The 15,950-nt window shown below is 60.0% G+C and overlaps 3 protein-coding genes across 3 annotated transcripts; 1 reads left to right on the top strand and 2 right to left on the bottom strand.

Annotated features, from left to right (window-relative positions):
* The first annotated feature begins 297 nt into the window (after window positions 1-297).
* Window positions 298-1,071, top strand: LOC132594489 (melanoma-associated antigen 8-like). Its single transcript, XM_060292200.1, has one exon. It carries the CDS (start codon window positions 298-300, stop codon window positions 1,069-1,071), a length of 774 nt encoding a protein of 257 aa, XP_060148183.1.
* Window positions 1,072-7,907: 6,836 nt separating this feature from the next.
* On the bottom strand, window positions 7,908-10,229 carry LOC132594596 (heat shock transcription factor, X-linked-like). The gene is made up of 3 exons (XM_060293006.1): window positions 10,109-10,229; window positions 9,376-9,968; window positions 7,908-8,420 (listed from the first exon to the last, which is right to left on the bottom strand). Exons 1-3 carry the CDS (start codon window positions 10,227-10,229, stop codon window positions 7,908-7,910), a joined length of 1,227 nt encoding a protein of 408 aa, XP_060148989.1.
* Window positions 10,230-11,531: 1,302 nt separating this feature from the next.
* On the bottom strand, window positions 11,532-14,192 carry LOC132594431 (paraneoplastic antigen Ma6E-like). The gene is made up of 3 exons (XM_060291843.1): window positions 13,661-14,192; window positions 13,226-13,480; window positions 11,532-13,021 (listed from the first exon to the last, which is right to left on the bottom strand). The coding sequence occupies exons 1-3, from the start codon at window positions 14,190-14,192 to the stop codon at window positions 11,532-11,534; spliced, it is 2,277 nt and encodes a 758-aa protein (XP_060147826.1).
* Window positions 14,193-15,950: the final 1,758 nt, after the last annotated feature.

Raw genomic sequence — 15,950 nt, 5'->3', positions numbered from 1 at the left:
ACCCAAGTCACCCCACCGCCCTGTCAGCCCCAGAACCTGGGGCCGTGCTGGCTGCACCCTGAGGAGCCCCTTCACTTCCTTCTTCAGGTTGGCAGGGGACAGGCCACCCGGGAGGAGCGCCCCTGTGAGGCCCGAGGGCAGCCCTTGAGACGAGACCTGTAAGTGGCCTTTGTCAGGGCTGCCCAGGGTGCCTTTCTCCGCCGAGGCCGCTCACACCCCCTCTCTACCCCAGGTACGAGGTCCCCTGCCCACACTCCCGTGGGCGGCCCGACCCCAGTGATCAGGCCCCTGGTCGAGATGAGTGAGCTCCGCCAGCCTGAGGCCGACCTTGAGGCCCCAGTCCCGGCCCAGGGTCCTGTGGAGGCGCCGCTGCTGGGGGCTGCGGGGGAGGAGGCCGCATCCCCCTCGTCCTCCGCCTCCCCTGGCGCCCCCTCCTTCTCCGCCTATGCCGAGCCCTTGTCCCGCGAGGCACTTGTTGCGCTGATGGCTGACCTGGTGGGGTTCCTGCTCCTCAAGTTTCGTACCGGGGAGCCGACCTCCGAGGCGGAGATGCTGAGTACGGTCGTCCGGGAGCATCGGGACCACTTCCCCGTGGTCCTCCGCCTCGTTTGCGAGTGCCTGCAGCTGCTGTTTGGCGTGGACGTGAAGGTGGTGGACCCCCGCGAGCGCACCTACGTCCTGGTCCCCACCCTGGGCCTCACCTGGGATGCAGTGCTGAGCGACTGGCAGCGCACGCCCGAGGCCAGCCTCCCTCTGCTGGTCCTGACCATGGTCACCCTGTTCGGTGACCGCGTCCCTGAGGAGGAGGTGTGGGGAAAGCTAGGCACCCTGGGGTTTTGTGGCGGGAGGGAGCTGCTCACCGAAGTGTGGGTGCAGACGGGCTACCTGAAGTACCGGCAGGTGCCCCACAGCGACCCTGCCCGCTACGAGTTCCTGTGGGGTCCCCGGGCCTACGCGGAGGCCAGCGAGTGTCAGGTCCTGCAGCATCTGCTCAGGAGCAATAGCATGGCTCCCAGGTTCTTCCCATCCGTGTCTGCAGGGAGTGTGAGCGATGAGGAAGAGGGAGCCTGAGCCAGTGCAGCAGCCAGTCCCACGTCCAGCAGCTTCTCCCGTGGGGCAGGAAGGGGGGCTGCTCCTTCACTCTGAGTTTGAAGAGGGAGCGGTCAGCCTTCTAAGCAGTGAGAGCCGGGCGAGTTGGGGGAAGCCGGTGTGCAGCATTTTGGGTTCCTGTTGTGTATGTTGACATGGACTTCCATGTCTGTTTTCTTTAGGAATTTTTCAAATGTTGGTTCTTTGAATAGAAGACTAAACAAGCTTCAGTGTCTAACTTTGTGTATGACGTTAATCCTACAGGTATTTGCACTAATTCAGTTCAAGAACAAGAGTTTTGCTGTTTTGTAAGAGAGGTTGGGAAATCTCCCAGTTCGTTTTGTGACCGTGTACAAGATAACAGGGAATTGGAATCAGAACTGCTCTGGAAATGTGGAAGTCCTTAGCAGTGATATAGATGGGGGAAGAAATAGAAAAATAAAAGTCATTGTTGTTCCAATTCTTGCTTCCCTGTCTTGTCTGTCATTCTGTAAATAAAACGAACTATCTCTGTTGAGTTGGATTTGCACGGGTATTTTAAGAAAGTAGGAGAAGGTTCATCTGCGTCAATAAGCCCCCTGCCCACTGGCTTGTTTATTCCGCAGACCTCCACGGAGCCTCTGCTCTCCGGAAGGGCCTGTGTTAGTAGCGGGAACGCTAGGAAAAGCAGGACACACCCACACCTAGAGTGATGGTCTAGGAGCCACTGTCACATGAGGAAGGTGGTGAGACATCCCCTAAGTCCCACAGAATAAGACAGCATGGGACGAGGCGGTGGGGCTCCAGGAGCGAGCCCTGGAGTGTTAAGTGCCCCGAGCCAGGGCACTTCGGGCCTTTGGGAAGTGGGGGTTCCTTCTGTGGGAGGTGATGGTGATGAAGCTGGGTGGTGGCAGCAGCCAGACATGCAGAGGGTGTGTCTTGGGTTGCAGGGGAAAGTCTGAAATGGGACATTGCTGTGAGATGTCCTTCTGGGTCGTGGATAAAGCCGAGAGAAATCTCGCCCTGGGGCAGAAAGGAAGGGGTGCTGGCTCTTGTTGCATGGCAGTGGGCCACAGTGAAGAGGTAGGTGTTTCATAGCCGCCATCTGCAAGGATTTCCAGAGAAATGAGGGTCTTGCTCTTTGAAGCCCTGCTCGGTATTCCCGGGGCTGGCCCTCCTCTCCCTGCCCTGGGAGAGCCAATTACCAACTGTATGGAAACGACCATTTTAGTCACCTGGAGTTTACTTTGGCCACTTGTGAGCAAGGTCTAGATTTCAGTGGGATGAAATGAATGAAAATAGGGGGTTTGAAAGAAGAGAGGCTGCCGAAGTGGAAAGGAGTCGCCGTGTGACTGGAATCCTGGGAGCTTTGCGTGAGCTGCACCCAGCTGGGGAAATCACCACCCTTCCCTCCATGCCGACAGACACACACACACACACACACACACACACACACACACACACACATCCAAATTGAATAATATATCCTCCAGGAGTAAAACACACAGAACAGCAATTTTGACTGGTTTTCTATTCCGTTTCCTATGGAGCTGCAAATTCTCTGAGATGTCATGAAAAGAAAGCAATTTCCAGAGGGGAGAAGGACAGAGTCTGGGATCAGAGTAATTCTAGAAATAAGTCCTAGCCACTAAGAAGCAACGTCCGCCAGTGTCCCCGCGTTCAGGCAGGTGCAGAAATATGGCGGCATCAGAGACCCACAGGTTTGGGCTGTGACCTGGCATCGAAAGGAAGAGGCAACTCCTGGGCCTAATGGGATTGGGAGGTCACTGCAGTGGGAGGTGCAGACGGCGCCGGGGGCTAAAGAGGCAGCCCTCCCTGCTGAGCGCCGTACGACAACGTGAACATTACGTGGGATCCTGGATTTGAAGCACCTGCCATATAGCAGGTGGGCACTTGGAAAAGGTGGAGAATTTCAGGGCCAATGGAACCTGCTCAGACACTCCTGCCGGAAAAGAAGGGGATTTTGTCATCACAAATGGTAAGCACTCCCGGGGGAAAGCAGGGATTCCTAGTGCCTGTTCGTGCAGTGAACTGACTGATGGGGGGCAGTGCTAGCCCAGGGACGGCCGTGGCAGGCAGCGCAGCAGCGGCCGGGACACGCCAAGAGCGCCCCAGGGACATTCAGGGAGACACTTTTCAGGGGGGCAGCAGCGCCCTCCCCAGTAGACTCTGGACGAGCACACACCACCCCGGCACACAGCCAGTCCTGACCAGGGCGGCGCAGGGCACACGGGAGCTGCTGGCCATCAGCGGGAAGCTCTGACGTTCTCTACGTGCGCTGAGCCTGCCCCCTGAGGGGCTGGTGTGAGTTGTCTCAGCCGTGGCCCTGTTTCCCGAGAAGCCCCCATTCCCCAGCCCCAGCTAAAGTCTGCTCTGAGCTCCAGCCTCCTTGGCAAAGGGCTGACCTCCTGCCTGGCTCTCGCCTACCCTCCTCTGTGGCAAATGTCGCCGGCTGCTGCTTTAGGGGCCTTTGTGAGCAAGTGCGGGGCCCGGGCCTGTGCCTGTCCGTGGTCCCTGAGCTGGGGCTGGGCACAGGGATAGGGCTGGGTTGGTGGCGGGATGCAGGGTGTGAAGCCAAGTGACATTCACAAGACAGCAGCAGGGTGTAAAGCCACGTGTGAGCAAGCATCCAGGAGGAGGGGCATCCGCAGGGCCCTGAAGGGCACAGACACTCACGCCCCGTGGGGATGCGGAGAGTCCTCCAGCCCGGCGGTCCCCGTGCTTTGAATGCAGGCTTGCCGCCTGCCTGACAGCCAGTGTGCCCGGGGAAGTGAGCCTGCAGGAGAACGTGGGGCCACCACGCCGCTGGGACAGAAGGGAGCAGAGTGGGCAGTGGAAGGAGAGAGCAGGGCCCAAGCCTGAGCATAGGAGCCGCCTTCAGAGGGCCGTGCCTCGGACCCCCACGTCCGGGACCCTTCTCCATCCTCACGCCCTCAGTCCTAGACCCTCACCCTCCTCCCTGGCCCTCGTGTCCCTTTCACGAGAGATGGTGACCTGATGGGGCTGGGGAGGCCACGTGGGCAGAATCCAGTGTCAGGCTCTCAGGGGCACTAATGCCTGGCTTCCTTGTGTTTTCTCCATTATGTGGTCTGAGGCGTCAGGTAGTAGGACCCCGTGGAGGACAGCTGAATCCCCCTTGACTGTTGGGGAGACAGGTCAGGCCAGTGCGGGGATGGGTCTTTGCACGCATATGATGCTTAGCTTGAATAAGAGTCCTTCTAGTGACAAGCTGATCAAATCATGGAGACTCCCTACGCCTCGATTTCTCCATCTGTAAAATGGGCCTCCTAATAGTACCAGGCAAAAGCATTGGTGAGGGTTTCCCCATGATGTGACCTGCTTGTAAAAAGCCTGTGCAAATGAAGTGGTCGGTGGCTGTAGCTCTTGTTACTGAGTGTGTAAGAAGGATGCGCCCTCCCCCATGTTGTGAGGATTCCCGACCAGTGCACGTCTTGGGATCCCCGCGTACGTGGATTAGCGCAGTTTTTCTTTTCTCGTGAACATTTGTTGTCAGAATGCTTGGGCTCGCCTTCCTCGTCTTCTCGCTTGTCCCCGTTCAAGATGAGGCGGTTGATCTGAGGTGTCGCCTCCATTGGAACACGGGTGTTTGCAGCTTTAGGTCCCAAGTGCCTCTTTGGCCGCGTGCCATAAGTCCTGGGGCCTTTGGTATGTGTTTTCTTCATTTCAAAGTATTTTCTAGTTTCCCTTGTGATGTCTTGTACGTTCCCTGGGCTATTGTTATGGACTGAACTGCGTCCCCCCAAAATTTGCATGTTGAAGCCCCAATCCCCTAGAACCTCAGAATGTCACTGTGACTGGAGTTAGTGGTTCTTAGGTTGAAATGAGGCCATTAGGATGAGGTCTAATCCAAGATGGCTGGTGCCCTTGAGGGAAGAGCGGATCAGCACACGCAAGGAGAGAAGGCAGGAGCTGGGGGTGCGTGCACAGAGGGTGACCACGTGAGGGGCGGTAAGAGCACGGCCACCTGCAACCAAGGAGACCGGCCGCAGTACAAGCCACTCCTGCTGGACCCTCCCTCTCGGCCTCCTGGTCAGAACCACCGTGAGAATCTGTGTCTGCTGTTTCAGCCCCTCATCCTGTGCTGTGGGATTTGGCATCGTCCCAGACTAATGCGGTTATTTGGGGACGCACGGCTCAATTTCCCTCTCTTTGCAGATTTCCCACATTTCCTTCTGTTATTGAGGTCTAATTTCACTCTATTTTGGCCAGAGGACATACTTTGTATGATTTCAGCCCTTTTGTTTGTATCCCCTTAAGTTTACTGAGGGATGCTGTGTGGCCTGACGCGTCGAGTACCCTGGAGAACGTTCTAGGTACGCTTGACGAGCACGTGTCTACTCTGTTCTTGGGGCTAATAGTCTACACATGTCATGAGACCTAGTCTTTGTACAGTGCTGTTCAAATCTGTGATTCCCGTACTGCGGTGCTGTCTGGTCGCTGTACCCATAATGAAAGCAGGCTGTGTTAGTCTGCTTAGAGCTGCCATAGCAAAGTCCCACAGAGGAGGTGGCTAAAACTACAGAAATGTACTGGGTGCCAGTCCTGGTGGCTAGAAGTCCAACCTCAACTGGCTGGAAAGTGCAGTCTCAGGTGAGGGAAGGCGTCTCCTCCTGGCTCGCAGACAGCTGGTTTTCTCTTGGTCCCTCACTTGGCTGCTTCTCTGAACAGGTTGGGGGGGGGTAGGGAGGGAGGGAGGGAGAGCGAGAGAGAAAGAGGGAGGGAGGGAGGGAAAGGGGGAGAGACAAAGGGAGGGAAGGAGGGAGGGTAGGAGAGAGGTGGAGGGAGGGAGAGAGTGAAAGGGAGAGAGAGGGAGGGAGGGAGAGAGAGAAAGAGGGAGGGAGGGGGAGAGAGAGAGAGAGAGAGCAAGAGAGAAAGAGGGAGGGAGGGAGGGAAAGGGGGAGAGACAAAGGGAGGGAAAGAGGGAGGGAGGAGGGAGAGAGGTGGAGGGAGGGAGAGAGTGAAAGGGAGAGAGAGGGAGGGAGGGAGAGAGAGAGAAAGAGGGAGGGAGGGAGAGAAAGGGGCAGAGACAAAGGGAGGAAAGGAGGGAGGGAGGGAGAGAGAGGGATGGACAGGACCATAGAAGGGGAGGAGGGAGAAAGAGAGAGAGAAAGAGGGAGGGAGGGAGAGAGGGGGAGGGAGGGAGAGAGTGAAAGGGAGAGAGGGAGGGAGGGAGAGAGAGAAAGGGAGGGGGGCGAGGGAGGGAAAGAGAGAGGGGGAGAAAGGTAGGGGGAGAGAGAGAGAGGGAGGGAGGGTGGGAGGGTGGAAGAGAGGCTGAGGGAGGGAGAGAGGGAGGGAGATCTTTGGTGTCTCTTCCTCTTTTCCAAAGGACACCGCTCTTGTCGGACTGGGGTTCCACCCTTGTGACCTCATTTAACCTTACTGACTTCCCCAAGGGTGCTATCTCCAAATATATGCACCTTGGGATTAGCACTGCAACAGGTGGACTTAATGGTTGGAGTGGGAGCTGGGGGATCCATTTGAATCCATCACAGGGGGGACCGAAGTCTCCCACTTCTACTGTAGACCGGTTTCTTCCGTCCCCTCTGTCCATTTTTGCATCGTTCACTTGGGGCGCTGCTGTTGGGCTGCTCAAGAGACCCCCCTGACGTGCACTAGCTGTTGCATTGTGACAGACGGGAGCGGCAGATGGGACCACCCCTCACCCGGGCAGACCCGGGGCTCCTCTGGCTGCTGGTGCTTGGATCATTCCTGGTACCTTGGGTCTACTTCCCCTCCTCCCCCAACCCACCTTTTTTTTTCTTTTCTGTGTTTCTGGCCACCCCACAAGGCTTGGGGGATCTTAGATCCCCGACCAGGGATTGAACCCGGGCCACCGCAGTGAAAGCATAGAGTCCTAACCCCTGGAACTCCAGGCAATTCCCGCTCCCCGCCCCCTCCTTAGCAGTGTTTGGGAGGGGATGTCGCCCTATCGCTGTGACAGCCACAGAGTCCTGGCCAGGTCCCCCGGCCCATCCCCCACACGTGGAGGCAGCAACTGTGAGCTGGGGGTGCGCCCTGGCCTTCAGTGCTCTGTACACATCACTGGGCGCTGACCACAAGGACTCGCGGTATAAGCGCGACACCCCAGCGCCCAGAGGGTGGTGGAGCATGGCGCCCTTGAAGTGTTTAGCTCGAAAGGCAAGGAAAAGAGAACCAGGAAAATGTCTCCAGACGCAGGACCCACAGTGAAAAGCAAACCTCAATCCTGCTGTCCAGACACCAGAGAGCACCCCCAAACTGAACACCCGCAGGCCCCTGCCAGGGACCGTCACCTCCACACCTGTGCGTCTCAGGACAGTAAGGGCTCTTTTCAGGCCTCTGACCAGGGGAGGCCTGAGCTCTTCTCATCTGTCAAATCGAGACCCTGCTGGACACGATGCCCCCGCAACTGTGAAGCCGCGGGTGCCAGGGCCTTCCTTGTGCTTGTCCAGACCTTCAGGGGTCTTTCTAGTGGGTGGGCACAGGGCGTCTGAGGGGCTTCTCCAGGTGTCTGCTAGGTGCCCGCACTGGGCCGGGGGTGGGCTGTCACCTGTCATTGTTTCCTGCTGAGGGGACTCAACTGCTCAGCCACGCCCAGGACGGAGGCGCCAAACACGTGTTGGGTGGAACATCGCTCTCATGTCCCCGTGCTCTTTACTGCCCTGCAAGGTTCTGGCCGCGTTACCACCTCCTTGTGTCTGCAGGGTCTGCCTGGTCAGGGTCCTCTGTGGGTCTGCCTGGAGGGGTCGGGTATTCCAGGAAAGAGCGGGAGCCCACGCAGCGATGGCAGAAGTGGCTCAGCGGCCGACGGATCAAGGTCAGGGAGGCGGCAGTCCTGGCGGCCACTTCAGGCATCCAGGGTGCGCAAGAGGCAGCAGCGCGGCCCCCGGGAGCTGCGCGGGGTGGGGAAGGCTGAGGACTTGGGGGGGTGCGGCGGCCAGGCCCGGCACGGGCCAGGGAGGACTCATCTGGGCGGGAGGCCAGGCGCAGCAGAGCCAGGGGACCTCGGCTGGCTGGGCCACCCCTGCCAGGACAGGGACTAGAGGGACCAGAACCTGCACGTTGGGATCTGGCGCGGGGGGCTCCGCTGCTGTCCAAGGAGGGGCCGGAGCGACAGAGTCAGTCCCGGCCAGGGCGGAGGCATGGTCGAGTTGCGGGTAGCTCGGGGTCCCCTGGATGTGCTCAGGAGACGGTGGGAGGCCGTCCTGCGGCTCCGCGGTGCTGGGCGCCGGGAGGTGCCCCGGGGCTGCCGGCTCGCCGTCCACCTGCCCCGATGCTGGTTTAGTGTGCACTCTCGGCTTCATCCTCACCAGGAGGTGCGGGCAGTCTCTCTGAAACAGGGGACTGTGGTAGAAGTGTAACTGAGGTCGCGGTTGAGAGAGAAAAGGAAACCCCGAGTCACAAAAGAGTTGCTCGCAAGCAGCAGCCGCCTGGCTGGGCCCCTGGGCGCCCTCCCCCAGCCGACCCAGGGCCTCTTTGGAGAAAGCGGGACCCGGTCCCAGCAGGACGCTGTGCCCCAGCTTTGACATCCCCGAGACTCGCTCACTCACCATCACCTTTCGCCCTTGGAAAATGACTGAAAATGGCCCCTTAGGACGAGTACAAGGCCCACGAAAGGGGACTTGGCGTTTGCAGGTACGAGACTGCAACAAGGTTCGGTAGCTTTCTAAGGAAGTGTCCGAATCGCTCCCTGGCCAGCACCTCCAGGGGCCAGACCGGGGACGCTGACTGCTTCCCAGGAAAGGACCTGCGCCCCCACTCAAGTGATGCTCTGGAGCTATGGGAGTCAAGGGGGCACACAGACCTCCCCCCTCCCCCCGGCGGGCCACTGTCCCCGAGCAGGAGGACGGGAAGGGCCAGCGTTGCAGCAGTGTCCTCTTGTCCCCCGCTGTGACTGCGTGTCAGGCACGAGCGGCACTGCCCACGTGTCAGGAGTACAGGATGACGCCTTGCCCGCGTGTGCTGTGAAATGATCACCACAGGGGGTCCAGTTCACACGCATCACCTCACACAGACACACCAAAGGGAAAAGGAGGAAGGAGAGAAGTGACGTCCTTGTGCTGAGAACGCTTCGGGTCCCCCCATAACAACGTCCCAACACAGCGCGTGGCACTGCCAGCTCCGGCCGTCACGCCGGTGCCCAAGTACCACCTTTAAAGGAAGCTCTCCCGACACGCCTGCCGCCGTCCCAGGCGGCCCCGGGGTTGGCACCCGCCCCCCACCCCCGGGCCCAGCGGCTCAGCCCCTGGAGAGGGCTCCTCCCCCGCCGTCCCCCGCCCTCCTTACCTCGCTCAGGACGTGGGCGGGCCGCTCCTTCGTGGACAGGTTGGTCACGCAGAGGGACGTGTGCATGTCCTGGTACACTTTGCTGAATCCATAGCGGTTAAGCTGGCGGATGAAGCTCTCCACACGTTCTGTCTTGAACACCTTGTCTAGGCCGCCCCTGTCCAAAACCTCCTTTTGAAACAGCGGCCTGTTGACGCCTATGCAAGTCCCGTCTTCATTCCACCCAATGGATGCAAAGCGACTGCTGTGGACGTTCGTCCACAACTTCCTGGGAAAGGGGTGGAAGAGCAGGCTGCCTTCCCACACGGCCTCGCAGGCGGTGCGAGGCCTTTTCAACAAAGGCTCTTCCGTCAAATCCTGGAAAGCGGCTTCTCCAGGCAGCAGCCTGAGGTCGGGGTGCCCCGCGGGCACGGGCTGGTCCAGGGCGAGGGACTGGGGGGTGCAGCTCCCTGAGCCGAGGGCCGGAGCCGCTGTGTCGGGAGGAAGAGGCGCCTCGCCGAAGCCGGGCGCCCTGCCCGCGGCGGGGCCCTTCTCGTCCGCAGCCATGCGGAGCGCGGCGTGCCCCTCCGCCACGTAAACGGGACAGTGCAGCGCTGCCGGCAGCACCCTGGGCTCACACTCCCGCTCAGCCCCTCACAGAAGTGCTCCGGTTGCTCGGGGGTGACAGCACAGCCCAGCCAGGAAGTGACATCATAAAGGGCAGGCCCGTCAGCATGTCAGCCTCCTGCTTCACGCCCGTCATCGCAGGGGGCACGAAGACACTCGTGCACGGGTGCAGAGCCACAGGCCGAGCGCTCGTGCAAACCGGCCACGGCCTTCTGGTCCCGGAGCCCCCGGGCCAGGCAGACGTGCATGGACCCACGTGTGACCCACGAGGTCAGAAGTCCTCCTGTGTGTCCCCTGGCCTTCCGGGCCGTGCACAGCACCCATGATTTCAAGCACGAGCATCGCCCGAGACGCGGCCCACGGTCAAGGGCGCTAAAACATTACAATTCACCTATGAACTGGAAGAAAAACCCTCATGATGTCTGGGTCTGCAAAGTGCCTACCTTACCCTCTCCCTGGAGAGGTGTCCCATGGGTGCTGAGCAGGAATCGGACTCTGGACCCCCGCCCTCACCCGCAGCAGCCCTTTCCCTCCATTACCCACAGCAGAGGCCAGACTCAGATGAAACGTTCAGGGAAATTTATTAAAGAGAAACATTGACTGAAACCATTGAACACAGGGCATAACAACACACAGAGGAACTTCTAACGGCCACCGGAGCTCACGGGTCCCGGCCCCACCCAGGGTCCTCAAAAAGGTGCCTCCGCTACACCCCACCCGGCGGCCCTCCATCTCCCCACAGTCTCCCTTCCTGAGGGCCCCGCGGGTGGCCTCTCGCCAGGAAGATGGGCGCCGGCCATGCCCGCTCCCCCCAGGGCAGACCCTCCATTTCTGGCCCACATGCCCGGGGCCTGGCCCTGCCCTACGGCGGGCACAGGACAGTCCCACAGCAGGGCGCACGCCACCGAGCCGGGGACGTGGAGTCCCGAGGAACAACGGGGTGGCCCAGCAGAACACAAGCCCTGGGGGGCCTCCCGCAGACCTCCTGCAGCCCCGGTCAAGGTCTTCCTTCCGAAGGTCGCAGGTGGGATCCCAGGTCCTGGGGTGGGCGCTGGCTGTGACCTCGTCCATCCCGTCCTTCCCGCCGGCTCCTGGGACTGGGCTCGGGGTCTCCACGCCGCGCAGGGCTTGGGGGAACTGCTCAGAGGAGAACACATGCACATTTCCACAACAACAGGCAGCGCTGGGCCTGAATCTATGCCCAGAAAGCACACGTTGAGCTCACGACACTGGCCCACAGAGACCAGAGCCTTGGCTGGCACGTGGCGCACCTCAGGGCTCTGCGGGGGGACGATGGCTAGGGTGTGTGTGTTGGTGGGAGGGGAGCGGGGGCTGGGGGGTTCCTTGACACCTGGGTCCCTCTGGGGCCTACAGGGACACATTTGGGCTTGCCAGTACAGGGAGCAACCTGCCCCAGGGGATGATGAATAGGGGTCCCCTCTCAGGAGGGAGGCCCAGGCACCTGGAGTGGCCCCTAATATGGGGCCAGTAGGCTGCCAGGCCTGGCCTCCCCCTGCCTCCAAGCGTGGGGGCCCTGGGGCCTGCTGAGCCTACTGGCCCGAGGTGGACCCCGGGGGGCTCATCTCTGCAGCCCCGTCCTCATTTCCCGGCTCTTCTGGGATGGGCTTGAGCCCCTCCTCGGCCTCCTGGCCTCCTGCCTGGGCGAGGCCCTCTGGCTCCCAGCCAGGACCTCCTGGGGCCACCGGGGAAGCACTGCCCATCCGGCCAGGCATGGGGACCCCGGGGGCATCTGAGGGTCCTGCCTGACCTAGGCCCGCAGGGGCGGCAGCACTTCCATCTTCCTGAGTGGCCGTGGACGCCTTGCTGGTCTCCCCAGGGCCAGGGGCTGCCCTGGCGGCACCATGGTCTTCAGGGGCTGCCCTGGTGGCACCATGGTCTTCAGGGGCCGCCTCGCCAGCCTGGGCAGTGCCGGCAACTGCCGCACTGGCCTCCTCACGTGCCGGGTGGTCCTCGGCGCGCCCTTCCTTGGAACGGGCGGCCTGGGCGGTGCTATCTTCACCGGCCGGGGAGGCCTTGGTGCCATGTGCAGTGGTGCCTGCGGTGATGGCCTCATGGGCCGGGGCGGCCTGGGCGGCTGCTGCCAGGACTCCAACGTCCACACGGGCCTCTTCCTGCCCTGGGAAGTGCTCCCTGCTAGCCGGGTCGGCGTCCCAGGCCTCGGTCTTCTGGATGAGCCGCAGCATCTCCGCAAAGCCGGGAGGCCTCCTCATCAGCCGCCTCCTCCTCAGCGTGTCCCGGAGCGTGTCGTTCAGCCGGGCCCGCATCAGCACCTGCCGGGCGCGCGCCTGGTCCGCCATGGCCGGGTGGATGGCCCCCTTCTCCAGGGCCGACTGCAGCAGGCCTTCCAGGCGCATCACGTACGCAGAGAGAGTCTCCTGGGGCCGCTGGGCACAGGTCACGAACTTCAGCCGAGCACTCCCCCGGGGGTCCTTGTTCCCAAACACCTGCACCAGCGCGGCCAGGCAGTCCTGGGCAGCCAGCTCGGGATCTTCCGCCAGGAGGCCGCGCAGGAGGTCCAGCGCGGGGCCGCGCAAGCTCTCCACCAGCCTCCTCCTCCTCTCCCTCTCAGACACGTGGCGCCACAGGTGCAGCGTGTGGCTGGCCTGCTCCAGCCAGCTCTCAGAGGACCCTTCCCCGTGGCCCGGCTCTTCCATCCCAGAGAAGGTTCCCAGCTCCTGGTAGCCCATGCTGTCCAGCACGGGCTGCGAGGCCTGCCTCCACTGCTGGGTCCCGGGCCCTGCCTCACCCATGGCGCCTGCCGCTGTCACAACTGCTTCCTCAGGCGCAGCCGTTGCCCCGCCCGTGGGTCCTGCCATACTCAGAAGTCCTGCCACGCCTGCAACATTTCTGTAACCTGCAGCTCCTTCCTCATCTGACTCAGCTCCTGCTTGACCTTCAGCTCCTGCTTGACCCTCAGCTCCTGCTTCACCCTCAGCTCCTTCCGCACCTGCAGCTCCCTCCTCACCTGCAGCTCCCTCCTCACCTTCAGCTCCCTCCTCACCTTCAGCTCCCTCCTCACCTGCAGCTCCTTCCTCATCTGACTCAGCTCCTGCTTCACCTTCATCTCCTGCTTCACCTGCAGCTCCTTCCTCACCTGCAGCTCCTGCCTCACCTGCAGCTCCTGCCTCACCTGAGGTTCCGTCGTCACCTGCAGCTCCTTCCTCATCTGACTCAGCTCCTGCTTCACCTTCAGCTCCTGCTTGACCCTCAGCTCCTGCTTCACCCTCAGTTCCTTCCGCACTTGCAGCTCCTTCCTCATCTGACTCAGCTCCTGCTTCACCTTCATCTCCTGCTTCACCTGCAGCTCCTTCCTCGCCTGCAGCTCCCGCCTCATCTGAGGCTCCCTCCTCACCTGCGGCTCCTGCCTCACCTGAGGCTCCCTCCTCACCTGCAGCTCCCTCCTCACCTTCAGCTCCCTCCTCGCCTGCAGCTCCCTCCTCACCTTCAGCTCCCTCCTCGCCTGCAGCTCCCTTCTCACCTGCAGCTCCCTCCTCACCTTCATCTCCCTCCTCACCTGCAGCTCCCTTCTCACCTGTACCTCCCTCCTCACCTTCAGCTCCCTCCTCACCTGCAGCTCCCTCCTCACCTTCAGCTCCCTCCTCACCTGAAGCTCCCGCCTCACCTTCAGCTCCCTCCTCACCTGCAGCTCCCGCCTCACCTTCAGCTCCCTCCTCACCTGCAGCTCCCTCCTCCCCTTCAGCTCCCTCCTCACCTAAGGCTTCCTCCTCACCTGTGTCTCCCTCCATACCTGCGACTCCCGCCTCCCCTGCAGCTTCCTCCTCCCCTGCAGTTCCTGAGTGACCTGCAGTTCCTGCCTCACCCGCCCTGCCAACCACTGCTTGTCCCTGGGGCTGCGCAGGGCAATTGGGTCTATCCTGTGAATCAGCATCAGGGGCCTGGGGCAGGCAGACCACAGTCCAGGGCCCTCCCTTGCCTGGTATTTGGCGGGGGAGCAAGCTTCGATTTAAACACTCAGCAAACTCGACCAGGGCAACACTCGACCCCAGCTCCTTTCTGTAGACCTTGCCCAGCACTCGGTACCTGCCCAGGGAACGCAGGGCAGCCTGCACAACCTCCTGGAATTCCTGGTCTTTGCAGTCATCTGGGATTCCCAGGATGAGCAGAGATCGCTGAGCATTCACGCCCATCGACCTGCACCAGTCCCGCAATACCGCCAGAGCCATCGCCATCTTCGAGGACCTGAGGGTGGGGGGAAGCGATCAAACAGGTGTGCACAGGCTGTTGAAGTGTGGGAATCGGCCTGTGGGTGCAAAGAGGAGAGAATCATGTTTGTGCCACACAGCCCACCCTAGTGCCCCTCACAGCAGCAGCCTGGAGCACCTCCCTGCCCTGTTTGGTTTGTTTGACTTTAGGAAACTTTTTTTATAAATTACATTTATTTACAAGATAGAAGGCTAGGGACTTCCCTGGTGGCTCAGTGGTTAAGAATCCACCTGCCAGTGCAGGGGACACAGGTTCGATCCCCGGTCCGGGAAGATCCCACAAGCCGCGGAGCAACTAACCCCACGCGCCACAACCACTGACCCCAGCGCTCTAGAGCCCACGAGCCACAACTACTGAGTCCACGTGACACAACTACTGAAGCCCACATGCCTGGAGCCCGTGCTCTGCAACAAGAGAAGCCACCGTAATGAGAGGCCTGCGCACCGCAACGAAGAGTAGCCCCCGCTCGCTGCACCTAGAGAAAGCCCGCGCGCAGCAACAAAGACCCAACGCAGCCAAAAGTAAAAATAAAATTTAAAAATAATAACAAAAGAGCACTTGTTGCGTACGACTCAAGAAACAATAATAAAGTAAAATAAAATAATTTTTTTAAAAAAGACAGATAGAAGGCTCGTCACCTTTTCTACATTTCTGGCCTCAGTTTTAGGAAGCTGCCTTTTTCCCAAGGAATTTTTCAAGTCTTCCAATTTGTTAGCATAAACATTTCCATAATGTCCCATAATATTCCCCTATATCCTCTTTGTTAATGTACATCTGATCCGTAACGTTGGCCCTCTTTCATTCCTCATATTGGGGATCAGCGTTCTTTCTACGTTTCCGTGATTCATCGTTCTAGGACTTGCTCGGTTTCCTTGCTCTTTTGAAAGAAGCGCGTGGCTTCGTTCACCGTGTCCATAATTTGCTTTCTATCACTGATTTCCTCTCTTAGCTCTCTTATTACTTCATTTTATGTTTCCTTTGCTCTTCTTCTTCTAGCATCTCTCAATGGACTGTTGGCTCACTGATTTTATGTCCTGACTCTTTTCTAACAGAAGCATTTAGAGGAATACAGTTTCCTCCTGTCGCTTTTTGCTGCCTCCCACTAATTTTGGTAAGTTGTGCTTTTTTAGTATTCACTTGGAAATATTTTCTAAGTCCCCCTGTGATTTTTCTCTTTGATCCATGGGTTTCCCAATATTTGAAGATATATTATCATTAGTACCATCAAATAAAATTCCCCCGTGATGAGAAAACTTATCATGGAAACTTGCAATACTGCTAAATTTATGGAGACTGTTTTACAACTCTGGTATGGCGTGTCCGGGTGAATGTGCAAAGCACCCTCGTAAAGAATCTGTGTACTCTGTGTGGAGGCCAGGGTCTTGCCCTGCCCACCCACCTCTGCAATTCCTGTGCCACCCGGACAGAGGCGACCTGAAGCTCTCGATGCCTAATGCAGTGGGCCAGAGCCCCTCCCTGGACCCCCACAAATCCATCTGCCATGGCCAACAGCCTCCACCAGATCACAGCAGCCCCAGCGCCTCCCCCTCTCAGCTTCACTTACGCCCCCCCCCCCCCGCCCCCGTGGCCAGGCGGCTCCTCCCCGACCCCTCGCACTGCATCCCCTCCATACACCCTCCCCCACCCACCAGCTGGTGGCGCTCCGCTCTGGGCCCCGGAAGCCGGGCGCCCCGCCATGCGTAGAGGTCAGACTGCCTCTCTCA

This window comes from Globicephala melas, chromosome X, assembly GCF_963455315.2.
Source record: "Globicephala melas chromosome X, mGloMel1.2, whole genome shotgun sequence".
Taxonomy (NCBI): Eukaryota; Metazoa; Chordata; class Mammalia; order Artiodactyla; family Delphinidae; genus Globicephala; species Globicephala melas.
Note: the sequence above shows the minus strand (reverse complement) of the source record. Positions and strands in the feature narration are given on the sequence as shown.